The sequence below is a fragment of the Lytechinus pictus genome, chromosome 2 (assembly GCF_037042905.1).
Source record: "Lytechinus pictus isolate F3 Inbred chromosome 2, Lp3.0, whole genome shotgun sequence".
NCBI classification, from domain to species: Eukaryota; Metazoa; Echinodermata; class Echinoidea; order Temnopleuroida; family Toxopneustidae; genus Lytechinus; species Lytechinus pictus.
In genome coordinates, this window is record NC_087246.1 from 44,096,130 (window position 1) to 44,115,265 (window position 19,136).

A 19,136-nucleotide genomic window follows, 5' to 3' on the forward strand; every position below is an offset into this window, starting at 1 on the left:
ATGTATCTCGAATGGCTTCCCTAACCCTTCTGGTATTCCAGTGGCGGATATTGGTTATTAGGTGGCTCTTGTCCCAGTCTATGCGGTGATTTTCTTGTTGTGCGTGTTTGACGATGGCAGATCGCTCCCAGTCGCTGTGTCGGTGGTGGGTCTTGTGTTCCTTGAGTCTGGTGTCGAAGTCCCGGCCGGTTTCTCCGATGTAGACTTTGCCGCAGTCGCAGGGGATCTTGTAGACGCCTGGTTGCTTGTTGGGTGGGTGCTTGTCCTTGTGAGAGTGAAGGATGGAGTGTAGCTTGCGAGAGGATTGGTGTCTGACGAGGATGTTGGCAGAGTGGAGGATGCATAGTAGTCGGTGTGAAGTCTTGCCGATGTAGGGAAGTACTATGGTGGCAATAGGCTTAGTTTTGGATGGGTTTTTGGTGCTGTTGGTGGCGGGAACGTTGAGTGTTGATCCTTCTTCTGGGGTATTGGTTGATCGTGGTGAGTGCATGGGTGATGTGCTTGAGTTCCTGCTGTAAGTGTGCCGTGTCGCTGAGTTGGTGGGCTCGTCTGATGAGAGTGTCGGCGACTGATTGGTGGACGGATGGGTGGTGTGAGCGGAAGTTGAGGTAGCGGTCGGTGTGGGTGGGTTTCCAGTACACCTGGTGAGACGGGAATCCAGGTGGTGTCTTGGTGATGAGAACGTCTAGAAAAGGAATTGAGTTTTCGCATTGGGTCTCCATGGTGAACTTGATGCTGGGGTGCTGGTGGTTGAGGTGGTTAAGAAACTGGTGAAGGTCAGGTGTGCTGTACAGCCAGATGACAAAGGTGTCGTCGACGTAGCGGAGCCAGAGTGAGGGAGGTTTGTCCGCAGTCTTGAGTGCTTGGTGCTCGAAATGTTCGATAAAGATATTAGCGATGATTGGTGAGAGAGGTGATCCCATGGCTGCTCCTTGTAGTTGTTTGTAGAAGTTGTTGCGCCAATTGAAGGAGTTGGGGTGAAGACAGGTGAGGAGGAGGTCGTGGATCTGGTCTGGTGCGAGATTGGTTCTGGATGCGAGGTCTGGGTCAGTGATGAGGCATTGCTTGATGATGTCACATGCTTGGTCTACAGGTACGCTGGTGAAGAGGGAGACGACGTCGAAGCTGACGAGTGTGTCGGAGGGCTGGATCTTGGTCTTGGAGATGACGTCAATGAAGTGCTTGGAGTTGGTGACGTGGTGCTGGGTTTGGCCTACGAGTGGCTGGAGGATTTTGGCGAGATGGCGTGCTGTGTTGTAGCAGGGTGACCCGCGGGTAGAGATGATGGGGCGGAGAGGAGTGTTAGACTTCTGTATCTTGGGTTGTCCGAATAGAATAGGTGACTTGGCTGAAGAAGATCTGAGTTGGAAGTAGAGTGCCTTGGGTAGTGCCTCGAATCGGTGTAGGGTCAGCAGTTGTTTGGAGTAGGTGTCCTTGTCTTGGAGAATGTCTTCGATCTTGTCCTCGTATACGTCTTGGTCCATGATAACGGTGGCGTTGCCCTTGTCTGCCTGAAGGATGTGGATGGCTTGGTTTTGTCGGAGGTCCTGGATGGCAGTGTGTTCTTCTTTGGAGAGGTTCTGTTTTGGTGGCTTGGCGTGGTAGAGGACATTGGTCACTTTGGGTCTTATTTCGTTGGCGGCTGCTTTGGAGAGAAAGCGGAGCTTGGGTTCGACTTGTTGTACTATGTCGGAGAAAGGGATCTTCTTGGGAGCAATGGCGAAGTTGAGTCCAAGGGAGAGAACTTTGTGTTCGGCTTGGGTAAGTTGGTGTTGGCTGAGGTTGATTACAGTGCCCTTGGTGACTTCGGTAGAGGGTTGTTGGTTGGCTTGTGTAGGCTTGCGGGAGTGGAGTGAACTTGTTGATTTGCTTCAGTATGGTGGACTGGAAGGCTTGGTGAGCGGTGTGGTTGTTGAAAGTCTGAACTTTGTCTAGATCATCTGGCTTGAGTCGTCGGCTAAGTTGAGTTTGAGTAGAAGTGATGGCTGAGTTAAGATTGTGGAGTTGGTGTCGGGTGTGTGCGATGCGTTCACGAGTAAGGTCTAAGCTGGCTTGGTGTAGGATGCGTCCTTTTCAGGACTACATTCAAGAAAGATTACTCTACTCTCAAATTTCTACTTTCTCGCCTATCCATTTCTTTTCTTCTTCTATCCACTGTTTCTATAACACTCCACATGGTGTACCGTGAACCACATCTGCGAAGGATAGATATGACATGCGAAGGATATATATTTTTTGGTTCACCTCTTTGAGTAAATTGCAGCCGAAGGCGAGGGAAGGGTTGATATAACCCAATAAGACAAACGAACAGTGAGCAATGGTTTGATATGGCGTGCGATTAGAAACAAAGATAAGGGAATAGATCAGGCGTTCTTGTACGTTTGTGTCATCGTGTTGCTTCGTTAAGGGTTCTTTCAAGATGCGATGAGGGACTATGTGTGACAATAACACACGAACAATAAACGAACGATTACAGCAGACTAAATAAGAGATGCGAATTCAAACAGATGACCAACGATTTTTCAATTCGTCGAGAAATTTTAAACATGTTCGAAATTTCCGCGTGAATTTGAATAATCGCAGCTGTTAGTTCAGAAGATGTACGAACCCTTACACGAAGGGTAAATATGATTTATTATCAGTTTACCATTGAAAACGATTTTACAAAAAATGCCTTTCGGCAGCCATCGCAAGGCATATTTCAAACAATTCAGTTAGGTGTGAGGAGGCCTTAAAGACCACAAACTTGGCCTAAAAATACTTTGTAATTCCATGAAATAGCGACCAACCCTAAAATGGGTCTTGCTAGAACACTGATGATTATCTGTACATTATGGTGTATATGATCTACAAACATGAATCTTAAACACATCCAGCCCGAAGAACATCATATTTGTATAATTATAAATCAAACATACCTTGGGCAAAACAATAATCATAAAAGCATTAATAGTGATTAAAAAAATAATATACAACTAAAATACAGAACAAGAGTGTCGCTAAGGCGAGCACATTATACGCCCGTCTGTAACGCAGAAAATTGAGTCATTGGTCAAGCAAGAAAAGTGGAAGGTGGCGACTTCACCTTTGACCTTATGGTCTCAAAATCAATAGAATTGCTAGGATCTATGCTAATATCATACACACCAAATTATATGAGCCTAGGTTAAAGGAGAATGAAACCCAAAATGTAATACCACATAATATCATTGATAAGTAAATGATAATCAAAATGAATCCACTTATACCCAAATCCGATTTCCCAGAGTGGAGTACCACCTCTTCAAAGTTAGGCTTCTTCACGATCGAAGTCTCTGAATGGAGATCGCCATTGTTGCGAGGTTCGTTCAAAATTGTGACGTCAGTGACGTACTACTGCTCTCGGTGCTAACTTCCATGTGCAGCTATACACAGGCTGAAACCAACCCCGAGTTTGCATAATAAAGATGTTTTTTTACAAGAAATGAATAAAATATACACCTAAAACACTTTAAAATATTATCAAAAAGGTTATTTAAATTATTTTATGCTTTAAAACACAAATTGATGAGTTTTGATGAAAATGTTTACACTTTTATTTACGATATCCAAATTGGCAAATTTGACAAAGCTAAATTTGTTCGTACAGACAATACAGCCGTCCCCGGCCGCCCACTCACACGTACGTATAGCGAGTAACCCAGCACCATGAACCGCGTTTGGCAGTAGATTTCTAACTAGTGGGTCGCGCGTGCTGAGATCTTACTTCTGCTGTTCACAACACACGACTGCTATGGCTTGATTTTTCTGTGCGCGGCGGCATGTTATAAACCCTTGAGTGCTGGCCCCTGATCCGAGTGATCGTGTTATGTTGGAAGTTTGGTTGTCTGTCCCGTTTGAGTATCGGTAAATTGTTAATTGTGCTATATTTCAATATATCTAACGTTGTTTATTATTTGTTACCGTCTATTTTAAGTTAAAACAAAACTTATCGGACGTTTGTATTGAAATAGAACTTAGAAAGCCCGAGAGCCTACGACTTCGAGCCCCAATACTCGGCTGAAGAAATAGGTAAAATGCTCGCTACGAACAACATCATTCCTCATGAATTTGGAGTAATTGTTGTATTTCTCCACCTTTAGAGCAGCCACCCATTTTTTTTATAGAGATTTCTGGCCTCTTCTGCGGATCAGGAATTCGGTAAAAGCTGCATTTTGTTCCCCTTTCTGACCAATTTCGGCAGCCAGATCCACTTTGGCCAATGTATCTCACGCTAGCAATCACAGGCAAGCGCCGAGGTCGGACACCGAGTTGTACGTCGCTGACGTCACAACCCCCCACGGAGATATAGGGAGTATGAGCAAAATGGCGATCTCCACGGTCTTTCAAATATCAAAATTTTGATAACTTTGACTTGGCATATCATGGGAAATAGGAAACCATTCTGCCTCATTTTAATTTTATTTTAATCAGTGAAATGTAATCAGTTTATGACAAGATAATAAATCTATCCTTTCATTTTCCTTTAAGCTAAACTGAAGTTATCGCGTTAACAAGGACTGCAGAAGGGTGTTAGATGAAAACATGTCAGTGTGACCTTGACCTTTGACCTTTTGACCTCAAAATCAATAGGCTTCCAGGGATCTATACTAGTATCATACACACCAAATTATATGAGCCTAGGTTAAGTTAAACTGAAATTATCGCGTTTACAAGGACTGCAGAAGGGTAAGATGAAAACATGTCACTGTGACCTTGACCTTTGACCTTTTGACCTCAAAATCAAGAGGGTTCCTGGGATCCATGCTAGTATCATACACACCAAATTATATGAGCCGAGGTTGAGTTAAATTAAAGTTATCGCGTTAACAAGGACTTCAGAAGGATAAGATGAAAACATGTCACTGTGATCTTGACCTCAAAATCAATAGGTTTCCTGAGATCCATGGTAGTATCATACACACCAAATTATATGAGCCTAGGTTAAGTCAAACTGAATTTATCGCGTTTACAAGGAAAAGTTAGCGGACGGACGTACACCGAGCATGAAACAATAATACGTCCCGTCCTAGGTCGGGCGTGACGGGCGTATAATAATCCCCAACATATACAAATTAAACATTTACATAGAAACTCATGCACCACAAGTCCGTAACAATTCAGAAGAAATACATAGATTATCAAAATTATTCTTATAAACATTGAAAGATAAAACTAAATGTGAACGCACAATATATAATCTCAAGGTTATTTTACAAGGACCAAGGGGGCTTTTGCAGGAAATTTATAGCTAATTTACAAGTCAATAAATATAAACTTTGTAGATTTCTTACTATGACTTGCATATCCCTTGAATGGCAAGTCCATTCCAGCAAAAAGTTAATTTGAATGATAAAAGAAAAATCACACTAGTAAAAAGCTGAAAATCAGATGTAAAATAAAAAAGTTATGTTTTAAAGTTTCATTTAATTATATAAAAACAATTATATTCACTTCCTGGGCCCTGTTGCATAAAATTAATACATAAATTTTCATGCAACAGGGCTTAGGTCTGACTTCAAATGAGTGAACTGAATACATCACCCACTCACTATTCCTTTTGTATTATATTAAATGAAATATCTTTATATTTCTTCATTAATGTGAAACTAGGTTCAATCCTCCTTAGATATATGGGACTGCCACTGTCGCAGCCTAGGGTGATTCATGAAGATCCTTTCTTATTGTTGCATGGGCAAAAAAATGAAATATTCCACATAATTTAATAAAAAAATAGTGAGTGATTAAATCATTGACTCTCTCATTTGCATATCACAGTATTATGAACATTTGATGAAAAACAAGCAAAACTTAAGAATGTTATAACTTGCTTATTTCATATTGGATTTTCACTGTAATTTTCATAATTTTGCTCGTTGGACTTTTTAAAATTCAAATCCACTTTTTGCTGGGGTAGACTTACCTTTTAACAGACAAAATGTGAAAACCAATAACACTGATTGCCTGTCATCACACAAGAATGATATCTGGTGATCTTTATTCTTTGCAATATCCATAAACTGAACTGAAGGGTATTGTCTTTGCAATAAAGCAACAAAATTTACAAATATTTCAAAGAAACAAGGTGAGAGATTACCATCATAAGTATAAGACCCACAATATAGCTCTGTTTGGTTAGGAACCCAAGTAAGGTGGTGAAGGCACTCATCTTGTGCGCCCCTCTTTCATCCCCACTGGTAGGTGCAGACTCTGCTCCGGTGGCCCCAACTTCACCATCAGTAGCATCCTCTTGGGTCTGCTGAGGGGTGGGGTCCATGGTCTGGTAGGAGGTACCTGCACCTTCTCCAACAAGATGCTGGAAAGGAGAAAAGGATACTGGCTTTAATATACAGAGCAAGTGTAAAGGGTCTCTCACACCTAAATATTATAGGTAGCATGTGCCAATGTACATGTTGCAAACCATGTAATAATTTAATCCTATATCTAGACATCACAACTAAGCCAATTTAGGAGTAAAAAAAATAAACATTTACCTGAAATGTAGAAAATGAATGAGGAATAATACTTACATACATGTCCATTCTGAATTAAGAATTTAAGTACATATATTTTCTGTCTGTAAAGTTTAATCCTAAATATTCTTATCACATGACATATAATTCTGAAGACATTTCACCTTTATATCAATTTTGAAAACATAACATTTGACACAATAAACTTAACAACCACTTTTCCTGAAATATGTTGTGTACTTTATATCAAAATGTCTAGCAATTTTCATTTTATTCAAATACCTAACATAAACAGAATTTGTTTTAATAAAAAAAATCCCCAAGTTTATTTTTTTTCTGAAAAAATGGTAAGCTAAAAGAAAGGAAGTCTTGTTTAATCATTACAGTATTTACAGTGAAAAAAAAACTATTTTAAAATTAGTTAATCACACTTAAATTAATATTTGTTCTTTATCTATTTAGGGGGAATATATTAAGCAGCAAAGAAAGATGCAAGCAAATGCAATTAATCAACAAAGGCAATATAAATACATGTAAATGGGAGCTTTGTATTAAAATGTATTTGAATTGCAAGCATATATAATTGCATACCTTTCTGAAGTTTTTTTTCTGATCATGATCTATCAAATGCAACATCTTAAATATTATGAAAGTACTTACAGTACACATGTACATTATAAGACCTAATTTAAGAAATTTAGGAATCATAATTAAGCACAATCAATGCTGAAGATTTGTGAAAGTGAAATATGAAAAAACATGATATCCCTCATTCTATACGGACCCTGACATGTTAACAGTTCATTTGTTGTATAACGTAGAAGACATTTGGAACAGCCGTGTGGATAAAGTATGGAACAGCTTTAGCAAAAAGAAATTATAAAGCTTGAAACAGCCTAGGGAAAAAGAAATGAACAAGTCTCAAAAGTCAGTAACTATTTATTGATAGTAATGAAAAATAGAAATCCTAAAATAAAATTAAAGTCTTTTGGTTTACGTTTTTCTCCTCAGAGGACTATGTTATATTGATTACATTTATATTCACCAAACAATTTAACAAGTTTTAGATAAGAAACCCAAGATGAAAACATCTTTAATTAGATGATTACAAATACCAAAAGCAACGTATGTATCCAGATAGTAAGCCTAAATAAATAAACATATTCTAAATTAACTGCAGTTTCTGTACATATCCAAATATTTGAAGATATTATTTGATAATTTAATTGAAGTTACATAATGATGTAATGAAGTAATGCAAAACTAAAAATAAAAGCTATGCTATGAAAAAAGTTAATAAAAATATTTCTAGTTTTTCTAACATGACAGGGTTCTCAATTACAAAATATGTCAAAAAATAAACAATATGCCAAAAACACAAATACATGTAAACACAAACACAAGCACACACACACACATTATGGACAAATTAGACCAAAAGGAATGAAATGCCAATATATATTATATACTGGTATAAAAAATATATAGTCTGCTTCGCATAAGGTATAAAATAATCACAATTGATTTAGTATTTATGCCGTAGAAATAAAATCATAGATTTTAAAAGGAGTGTAGCTCTAAACAAGTGGAACGCCTCTGGCAGTCTCGCCTGCATTACGCGATTTAATATAGCAGCAGTGCTAACTTTGAAAACTACTATAAAATAATCATTCACAAAAACACCATTCATATAATGACATAATACCATGTTCATTGACCATAGATGACATTTGAACGGTGACTTAAGACTTGTCATCTACACCCATGTCCACATTTCATTCACTCTATTCATAAACTTTCAAAGTTATGATGGCAATTCAACAATTACCCCAACATGGCCTACGTTTATTGACCTTAACTGACCTTTGACCTTGGTTTTGTGACCTGAAACTCACAGGGGATGTTCAGTGATACTTGATTACTCTTATATCCCAAGTTTTATGAAATAGATCCATAAACTTCAGAGTTAGGATGGTCATTTAACAAAGACCCCCAACACGGCCAAAGTTCATTGACCTTAAATGACCATTGACAATGGTCATGTGACCTGAAACTCGCACAGAATATTCAGTGGTACTTGATTAATCTAATGTCTAAGTTTCATGAACTAGATCCATAAATTTTCAAAGTTATGAAGGTAATTCAACAAATACCCCCAACTTGGCCAAAGTTCATTATCCCTAAATGACCTTTGACCTTGGTCATGTGACCTGAAACTCAGGAAGGATGTTCACTAATACTTAATTAACCTTATGTCCAAGTTTCATGAACTAGATCCATAAGTTATGATAGTAATTCAAAAAATACCCCCAACTTGACCAAAGTTCATTGACCCTAAATGACCTTTGACCTTGGTCATTTGACCTGAAACTGGTGCAGGATGTTCCCTAATACTTGATTAACCTTATGCCCAAGTTTCATGAACTAGGTCCATATACTTTTTTAAGTTATGATGTCATTTCAAAAACTTAACCTTAGGTTAAGATTTTGAAAATAATTCTCCTAACATGGTCTAAGTTCATTGACCCTAAATGACCTTTGACCTTAGTCATGTGACCTGAAACTCAGGCAGGATGTTCAGTAATACTTGATTAACCTTATGTCCAAGTTTCATGAACTAGGTCCATATACTTTCTAAGTTATGATGTCATTTCAAAAACTTAACCTTAGGTTGAGATTTGATTTTGACGCCGCCGCCGCCATCGCCGCCACTGCGTCGCCGTCGGAAAAGCGGCGCCTATAGTCTCGCTCTGCTATGCAGGCGAGACAAAAATGAAAGGTAAAGTCACACTCTGAAGGTTGGATATAGGATTTCACTGGTCAAGCAAGAAAAATGCAGGCAATGAAAGCACAGCAAAACACACATTTTTATGAAAATGAAAAAAAGTGTAAATCAGGAATCATGCATGACTTTAAATTCTGAAAGAAAAGGAGCAAAAGCATTGTGGAAAATATATCAAAAGATGTCTGAACAAACCTCATCTGTCTCCTGTAAAGAGTCAATGGTCAGGTGGATAATGGGTAAATTAAGAAGGAAATAATTCCAGTAGAAGAAAGCATGGGGTAGATAAAGTAATTATGATGTGATCGCACCACATTTATCATCACACATTAATATCTAATACAAGTGGTGAATGGCTTTATGAGGGCATCACACAAGTAAAATACTACAATGTAAGGTTCAAATTTCTGACTAGGTTTGTCAATATTTTGAGCAGTAATCATTATATTAAAATGATGACCAAAGTATTCATGGCTTTAAATTACACTAAAGGACAAAGGAAATCTTGTAAATGAATGAATAAGCTGAAAATGAGATGTAAAGCATTAATATTATGGCAGCAATTATAATTTTAAGCAAAGTATCAAACCATTTTCTTTTTCTTTCTAGAAAATGAGTTGTTCTAAGACAGATATTCAACTGCTACATGATTCATTTCATAAGTAAATCAACAATCAATTTTCATCAATGCTATTTTGATCATAAAAATTATTACTAGATATGTTTATAAAGTTTGTGGATTGTTTGAAATCATTTTAAATAATCAATACTCTAAACTACATGACATGCATGTGGAAATGTGATATTTATACCATGAACCCCAAACACACAAGACTACCAGGGTTGGCCGATTTAAATCATGTTGATTAAAATCGCGAATTAAATCACTTTTTTAAATCATTGATTTAAATCACTTCCATTGAAACATGTACATGTACAAATGTCTGACAATGTTTTTTGGTGTGGCAGTTTTATTTCTTTGACTCAAAAGAAAAAGATTTTATCAACTTTATATCATCCAAACATGAATAAATCCTTCAAATCTACTTAGAGCAATTGAAATCATATTGAATTGAATAATATCAGATTAATCTTGCAAAATCGCAGATGTACATTAGTGGACTTACAACAATTTTCCCTGCAATATTTTTCTTTGTTGATGGTAAAAATGTCAAAATCCAAAAGTGTTTTAAGAGGACAGTTTTTAAAGAAATCATTGAAATAAACTTTAAACTTTTTTTCCCCAATCGGTCAGAGCTTTGCAGGTCAATGCTTTGAAACAGTTAAAGAGTTCCAACTTTGTCTCAAAGAACAAAGGAGGTTTAAACAAACAATAAATAAATGCAGTTTTCTGTAACATATGATCTTCAGTCCTTGGCCTGAAAAAAATAAGTGTTTCTCTTTGGAGAATGTGAGTCTCAGAGTCATGGAATTCTTCCAAAAAACTGATAATCATTTCATGTTAAGAGCTTTGAATAGGAACACTAACTATGCAGCATTAGCTGTACCAAGACAGTTCACCAACTTGGAGATTGAACCAGTCAGTCCTGAGCTCTCTACACCAGAGGATGCAGACACAACAGAAAATGTCAGCATCTTCATGATGTTAATATTTTCTATAAATTCTATTTTGACTTGATTTAATTATGAAATAGAAAGCTAAGAATAATCATAGTAGTGAAATGTATGATTTTGAAATTCATGTTAGTGTAAAGGATTATATTTTTGGTGTCTGCGCTTTGTTGTTAAAATTTTTGTTTAAAAAAATAAAAAATTCTAAAAATCTGATTTAAATCAATTAAATACGATCTTTTTTATTTTTATTTTTCTAATAAAGAAAATTGCCAACCCTGAAGACTACTCATTCTGGATTTAACAATCTTAACACTCCATGCTTATATCAAGTTGGCACTATAGTCACTTATTTTAATTATAGCTAAAAAAATTTCTGCATCAAGTAAAATATTAATATTTCTAACAGTGCATTGTCTGCTTCAGAGTTAGAAGGGAATATACAGTGCGTCCCAGAAAAAAGTAAACCGTGATTTTCATGTCTTCGAGGCAAATAATTTATATTTCATTTACATAATCATATAATTCAATTATTCCTTTTTATTTTGATACCTAATATGAGACGAACACTTCATGCATTAATGAGCAAGATGAGTTTGAAATTTTAATGTCGAAACCGGGTTGTGCAGTAAAATTGGTTCATGATACGACGACCGTGCTTATTTGGCTCATTAGCATTTCTTTTATATTCTTTGTTAAGATTCTCTCACTGATCTCTGAAATGAGAGTGGATTCAGATTTAAATGTTTCTGCGCAAATCATTTCTGATATGCCTTAATATTTATTGTTTGAAATCTGCCATTTGTGAACCATTTGCTACGCTGTTGATTTCAAATTAGAGATGAGATCCCATCCTTGCTCTGAGTATCAAATTTATATAAAAAACAAATTTAATAATTGTGAAATCTATCGCTGAAAATGGGTTTCCTTTTTTGTGGGACATACTGTATTATGTTTGTACACATACTTTGCACTGTTGGCATTAAACCAAGTGAAAATCAACAGAACAAACACAGCAGTATGATAAAATGTAATATTCACATAATTCAATCACCTTCAAAGCAAGAAAGAATAACCAAAGATATGTGTATTTATATTATAAGTCTATAAAACATTATGTTCCATGGTATTATTTGTAACACATCATTAGTATTTCAAAGCACCTCCATGCATACAAGTAGGTTATTCTACCCTAAGCACTTGAGACTGCTAATATAATTTAACTAGTTGTCAACTTCTTGAATATTGACGATAGTAATGTCTTTGTTTTACATCTTTCTTTTAACGTGATTTTATGTTTTGCAACATAATTTGCAAAAAATAATGAAGAACTAAGCATATATATGAAACAACATTGCCTGACATGTTTTAGCTACCAGTAGTAACATGGACTGGGATGGAATGCCTTTAATGAACATCCATCAAAATTATTTAGAACAAAAAAAAACATTGGAAGTTATCTACAACAGATGAATGAATATATGAAATCTACTGCATAATATTTTAAGAAAATTACAGAATCATGAAAGAATTCAATCATAAAAAAAAAAAAAAACTAAATGATACTGTAAAAGGACAAATGGAAACAATGATTTTGATAGGTCTAGTCATAATATGAATCAGGTAAATTGTATAAATTTCTTTAATTTAACATTACACCAAAATTACCTGTTTTTCATCTTTTCCTGATTTCTTTCCTCTCTTCTTTGGACTCTTCCTTCTGACAATCTCCACATATTCCTGAAATTTATAAAAAGAAAAATATATTTCAATGAGTTTGAATAATCTCATAAAGAATAATCAAAGAAAAATTGATATAAATATTGATATTGATAAACCAAAGTCTCTAGAAAACAAAATTAATAGACATATTGCTAGACATAATAAAAAAGATCCTTTTGTTTAAAATTTCACTTTTTCCTTTCAAAATCTAGTTTAGTTATTACAACCAAACAATGCAAATTAATTTAGCAAAGATGTGACAATATTTCATTCAATAATATGCTTTTCACACTGCACTTTTTGTCCTAAATTGGTGGGGCTAAGGGGGGTCTTAGCCCCACCAATTTCCCGGGGTTAAGCTTAGCCCACTTCGTTTTCACACTACGTTTTAGCAAAGTGGGCTAGCACGGTAAATAGTACGGTACTATCTGGCCCTGCAAAAAAGCAGGGTTAGCCGGCTTATTGTGGTGCTAGCACCACAATTGCGGTGCTAAGAGATGCAGTGTGAAACGAAACTAGGCTAAGGAAAAGTGGGGCTAAGCAATAGCCAATCACAGAAGTCGAAATTGCATGTTATTCACGCTCTGTATGGTAAAGTCATCCATATTCATGAGCTGTGGGATAGTCCGGGGTTAAGGCGTTAACCCCATCTAAGCAGATAGTATGGGGTTAAGAAAGACAGTGTGAATCCAAAAAAAGATAGTATGGGGTTAAGGATAGTCCGGGGTTAAGGATAGTATGGGGTTAAGGAAATGCAATGTGAAAAGCATATAGGTGATTTAACGTTAACCCACAAAGCAAGATTAATATAGTAAATTAATACCTTTTATGTTCCACACAAATGGTTACAGAATATGGACGTAATTATCAGATATTAATGTCTGACAAAGAATTAAACATGATAAGCAACTTTGTTTGCAGATAAATATAGGCATAAATGACATAGACAAGTACCCTTTTATTCTCATGATGTTATTTTCTTGGCTGCCTGCGAAAATGGATGCATCGATTATAATTCAAACTTTGTTTTTCGTGCTTAATCTTGAGGCACTTGCAAATGTGCAGTCCACTGAAATTCAAGGAATAAACTCCAATGTACAACTCATGAACATCTGGGTTGAATGTCGAATAATGTGACGAAGTTCTTAAAAAATTCATGTTGTGGAATTTTAACCCCCAATTTTCCAAAGCCTCAGATTGAAAGCAAAGGCTTAAAAATCACTACGCCAGGCATGGATCTGAGAGGGAGGGGTGGAATGTGCAGGCACACACCGTCAAATTTTAAAATCTATTGGTGCTACATGTACGTGTAGAATGCATGCATTTGAAAATGCATTAATTGTGCATTCTCTGAAATGACTGATGACCTTATTTTTGGGTAGTCTGCAGGCACAGAACCTGATTGATACTTTGATCAACAAGTGAGTCTCCATGCAAAAACTAGCACATACAAAACTTGCTGAGCGAGAGGGCCTTCAGTACACAAGGCATTAATAGGCTGCACATTCAGACCCTTAAATCGAATAAAGCATTTGAAAAGCAGACTAAATTTTTGGCATGACTTGTCAAACTTTTCAGGCAGATTCAAGTGCTGTTAAATCGGACTCTGGATACTTGCTTGTTCACCATGACAATGTCACTCATATATACCTTCAAGTGGTCAGCAAATGATTTTGGCTTTGCTAAAACTTTGTGTGTGAGTGGGAATTTTATATGTGCAAAAGGTGGGTAGAAGGACAGTGATTTTGCACGATCGCGGAAAAAAGACAGAATTCACGGAAATGGTCTTTTGAAATGAAAAGTGGCTTTTCAAACTAAAAATCACAGAAAACAATTATTTTTCCTCAAAATGCACAGTGCATCGACATAATGGTTGCAAAATTTACATTATTTACATAACTTTGATGAACTTTCCATGGTTGGTGGCGAAACTCATTTTGACAGGAGGCAAGAAACAGCTGACCACGCAATGCAATATAGGGTTAATATGATTAAGTCAGCGACTGATACATGCATGTATACAGCCATGTACCAATCAGTGCTGTTATAATCAAATTAAGTTTGGTACATATAATCCTCAAATCCAAATGGCGGATATGCGAAAACCGTCAACTGCTCAAAACAATGTTCAAAAGTCTCAAAATTATTTATAAAACAAAATCTCATTCAACCCTCAAATAATGCTAATTATGTGGAAGGTGAGGATGTATTCATGGTAAATGGGTTTCTTAAATATTTTTTGTTCTTATAACTCTTCGATTAGAGTGGATTCTAAAGCACTGTTAGTACAGTGGCAGATACAAACTTTGTCCAGCAGGAGTACTGTGACATCACTACTCAATGCGTAATATTTGCATTGATTTCTATGTAAACGGCATTGTCACTTTTTCATGTAAACAAAGTCTATGGGGAAATGGAATTTTTGTTTTTCAGACATGCTGAAATGAAATTTAAGATTTTCTGAAACAGAAAAGGCAATTTTTGAAATGGAAAATCACTGTCCCTATAGGTAATGTTCATGGTACTACAGTATGAATTCATTCATAAATCTATTAAACTCAGTCTTGAATTTATTTAATACCATAAATATGCCATATGCAGTTTTGGTAATCAAAATCATGGAATTTGACAAACTTAAATATTAGTGTTATAGGATGCTTATTAATTAATACCAAGCCAGGCTTGCAAGCTGTGATATGTGAATGCATGTGTACATGTATGATGGTCTTACTTGAAATACCTGCAACTACAATAAAAATGACACTTTAGCATGTTAACCTAAATACATGCAAATTTCCTGACTGCAATGGAATTTCAGTTGAATTGCATTAGCACACATTGTAGAATTGCCTAAACCATGCTTTCCCTTTCACCTCTATTTCAATACATCATAAAGCATGTAAAACAATTTATCACAAGTCACAGGTGGTGAGTGCCTGGGCACACCTTTCTTTATGTGACACTTTTTTTTTAAAATACAAGATAGGGCTTTGGGAAATACTTTGTGAAACATGAAACTCTGAAATTTGCAGGTAAGAAATACATGAACATAATAGTGGCCCATATCTACCGTATGTATTTTGCATTCAATTTGGAAACATAATTTAAATCTCTGGCTCCTTTTGATCAACCATATGCTGACGAAGAGGGAAATGTCTATTTTATTTCAAGTTTTTAGAGCAAACATTTAGTTTAATTTTCATAGCCTACATGAGCGAGCATTGATCCATATCATATTGCAACCACTTGCCTACGTAGGTCTAAATATTTACTTGGTGAAACAAGTCGACTACAGTACCATATGTTACAAATAAGGAAAGAGAAAGCCAGCTGCTTTTCAATTCGAGCTAAAGAAATACCCAAACTGATGCCTCTTCGAGGTAAGCTTTTTAATCTTTGTGCCATTAAGGGAGAGATGACTCCAGCTTTTTGAGCCTACTGCAGGCACAAAGACCCGTGTCTCATCCCAGGCAGGAGCAATCAGTGATGTCTTGTGCTGACACATCCACTATTATACAGTCCATCCCACAAAAAAAAAATTATCTATGATTCATCATTACTTAATCACAAATACAAAAGAATCGGTTATCATTGAAATGCTTAAAGTCTCCTCTTTCACCTGGGCACATAAAATATTCCTCATTCATGCATGAGTGAGCAAAAACAATTTGAAGAGAGGATACCAAACAGTCACTTGGTGGGGGTATCCGAGTTTCAAAAAGGAAGCCACATTTTTGAAAAATTCATTATTTGCTCATTGATTTTATACCTCAATCAGCGAAAATAGTTAAGAAATAATGAAATTCTGTTAAGGTTTTTGTTTCCAATAATTTCCATGTGGATTTTTTTTAATGAACTAAGTCCATTTGCAAGTAACAGCAGCCATTTCAGACTCCATTTTTGAAGCCATCTTGGATTTTTTTTTTTACTTACTGAACCACTGACTATCTTCGTAAACAGTCCCAAAGTATTAATTGACCCTTATTTTGTTCATGACAGATTCTCATGTAGAGTCTTGTAGATTATAGAACTAACAGAGATCATGTGTTGAAGACACCAAAACCATATCTCCCAGGTGGATTTTAAATGATATAAATGTCCATTTGTGAGTAACAGCCATTTTAGACTTCATTTTTTGAAAGCCATTGTGGAGTTTTGACATATTGACTCACTGATCCCTCTTGTAACTTCTACAAAGTGTCACACACATGACCCCACTTCTTTCGACCTCTGACCTTGAACATGCATGCTGTTGTCAGTATGAAACATTTCCAAATGATAGTTGACCAAACATGTTATTGTCAGATAAACATTGAATTCCTAAATCTATAAACTTTTGAGAGTTATAACTAACTAAAGTCAAGATTTGTCATAATTTTGGTCACATAATTGCAAAGAATGGCCCATATATTCAATTGATTCCGATGTGTTGAGGCAGAGGATTTAAACCTATTATAATAGTCACTGTAATGCTTCTATCTCATCAAAAGATTTGCCTCACTCCACACAAATAGGTAAAACTGCCCAAGGTAATGATAATTTGCTGGCTCTATGAGGAAACAATACATTATCTTTCTTTAAATTCAAGATTCAATGGCACAGTTTAAACCTGGACTTTATAGGATGGGTACAAAATAGAGTTACAGCTTTATCTGGCTGTCAGCATGAGTCCAGTCTACATTTTATCTACTGAAGATAGCATACTGTGTATTATGACAGGTGATGAATTGGGGTATGCAATACTATGCAATAATGTTTCAACCAAAAAAAGCTTGATAAATAATGCAACATTGGTCTTGATTTAGAAAGGTATGGACTAAATTGAGACAGAGGCATTCACATTCTCCAAATTCATTTCATGTGCATTGTATTCAGATTTCATGCAAATACATGCTAATTTATTTCAGACTGTCCTTAAGCAGGTGGGTGGGTTTAAATACATGTACTTTATTAAAATACAGTATGTATCATTAACGTTGTATAGTCAAAGTTCACAACTAAAGTAGTTTCATCACTGCTATAAGGGTTTTAATGATACTTGCAAGTGACTTACTGACCTGTGACAATTTGATTGACTAGGTTGATATCTTTAATGAAACCACCCACTGACCTTAACATCTCATCTCATCTTCAAGCTCAATCAAGCAAAGACATAATAGCTCAAGCCCATTCATTAAATGTAATCAAGTAGTCACCAGCTGTGCTTGCAGCCTTGTACTGAAACTCATAAATAACGCAGATCAAATAAAGCAAAAACGGTATTTCAGAAAATCTATAAACATATAAAATAAAATCATATTCAAAATGTCCAGATTGTTGCTTAAAAAGTCCAATCAAATGATTCAAGATGCAATAATTCAATAAAAAGTATATATTACAAGGGCTGCTGGTCTTGAAGGGGGGGGGGCTGTTCATTCAATAAGTAGATGGTAATTTGTTTTTTGTAAATGCTTATTATAAAAGTGCCCCCAGTCCTGTCACCCTTGTATTGTAGGATCATATGAACCATATTCTCTGATTGCATTGATGCAAAAAAATATGACTTTATGCATGATGGAAACATAATCAACCACCCCCCCCCCCCCAAGAAAAAAGACAAGCTCTGCTATTTGAGGTGTTATGAATTTTAATGTTAATGGTTTCGAATCCTCTCACCGGGGTGTTTAAGAATTTTATGAACTAGCACGGCACAATGAAGTTGTAATTAACCTGATAGACTGCTGGTTATTGATTATGTAAAAAAAAAAAACCATCAATCTCGCTGCATCCAAGAGATAGTATCCAACAGTCCATATAGGTATCTCTTCCCAATTACATCGCTCCGCTTGAGCACTTATGATAAAGGAGAGGATGACTTTTACGCTGGTAACAAATATTGATGCCATCCTGTATTAAATTAATGTAATAGAAATCGTAATAATAAAACAATTGCAAGGAAAATGTGTATTAGTTAATGTAGGGTGAACAAAGAGCTTATTCCATTATATTGCAGTGTTTATTAATTGGTTAGCATGTAGGTTAATGAAATGGTAAACTTTTATCTTTAAAAGCTTAACAAAAATCAGGACTGAAATTACTCTTGTAAAGACAGGCTTTTCAGCTTCCATTGTGATGACTGTCAAAGCGCTCTATTAGAAGGTAACGGTTAACAATTTTATTTTAAATAGAAATTTGGAGTAGGAAGATGGAAGGAATATGGCAAAGTTGCCCTTTAGTGGAGGCATACAATGTAATGAATTCAAATTCAAAATTCAGTGGTCCAGTATATTAAAAAATCCAAGATGACTTCCAAAAATGGAGTCTAAAATTGTTGCTGCTACTTGAAAAAAACCTGACATAGATTGTTCAATATCCGGGGAATATGATTTTTTGTGTCTATTTTTTGTGTCTATACCATGATTAAATGGGTCAAATAATACATTGGGATAAGTTACAAGGACAGTCAGTGGTCAAGTATGTCCAAAGGTCCATGGTGGCTTCAAAAAATGGAGTATAAAATAGCCTGTTATTTACAAATAGACATACTTCATGTAATATCCATCAAGGGCATATGGTTTTGACATCTAAAC

The 19,136-nt window shown here is 35.9% G+C and overlaps 1 protein-coding gene across 1 annotated transcript in view; it reads right to left on the reverse strand.

Moving 5' to 3' along the window:
* LOC129279271 (piezo-type mechanosensitive ion channel component 1-like) overlaps positions 1-18,674 on the reverse strand; it is a 113,062-nt gene extending 94,388 nt beyond the window's left edge. The window contains exons 1-4 of the mRNA XM_064095657.1: positions 18,645-18,674; positions 12,514-12,585; positions 9,469-9,480; positions 6,116-6,334 (exon numbers count right to left, since the gene is read on the reverse strand). Coding sequence (XP_063951727.1) covers positions 6,116-6,334; positions 9,469-9,480; positions 12,514-12,585; positions 18,645-18,674 — 333 coding nt within the window. The remainder of the gene's footprint in view (positions 1-6,115; positions 6,335-9,468; positions 9,481-12,513; positions 12,586-18,644) is intronic.
* Positions 18,675-19,136: the final 462 nt, after the last annotated feature.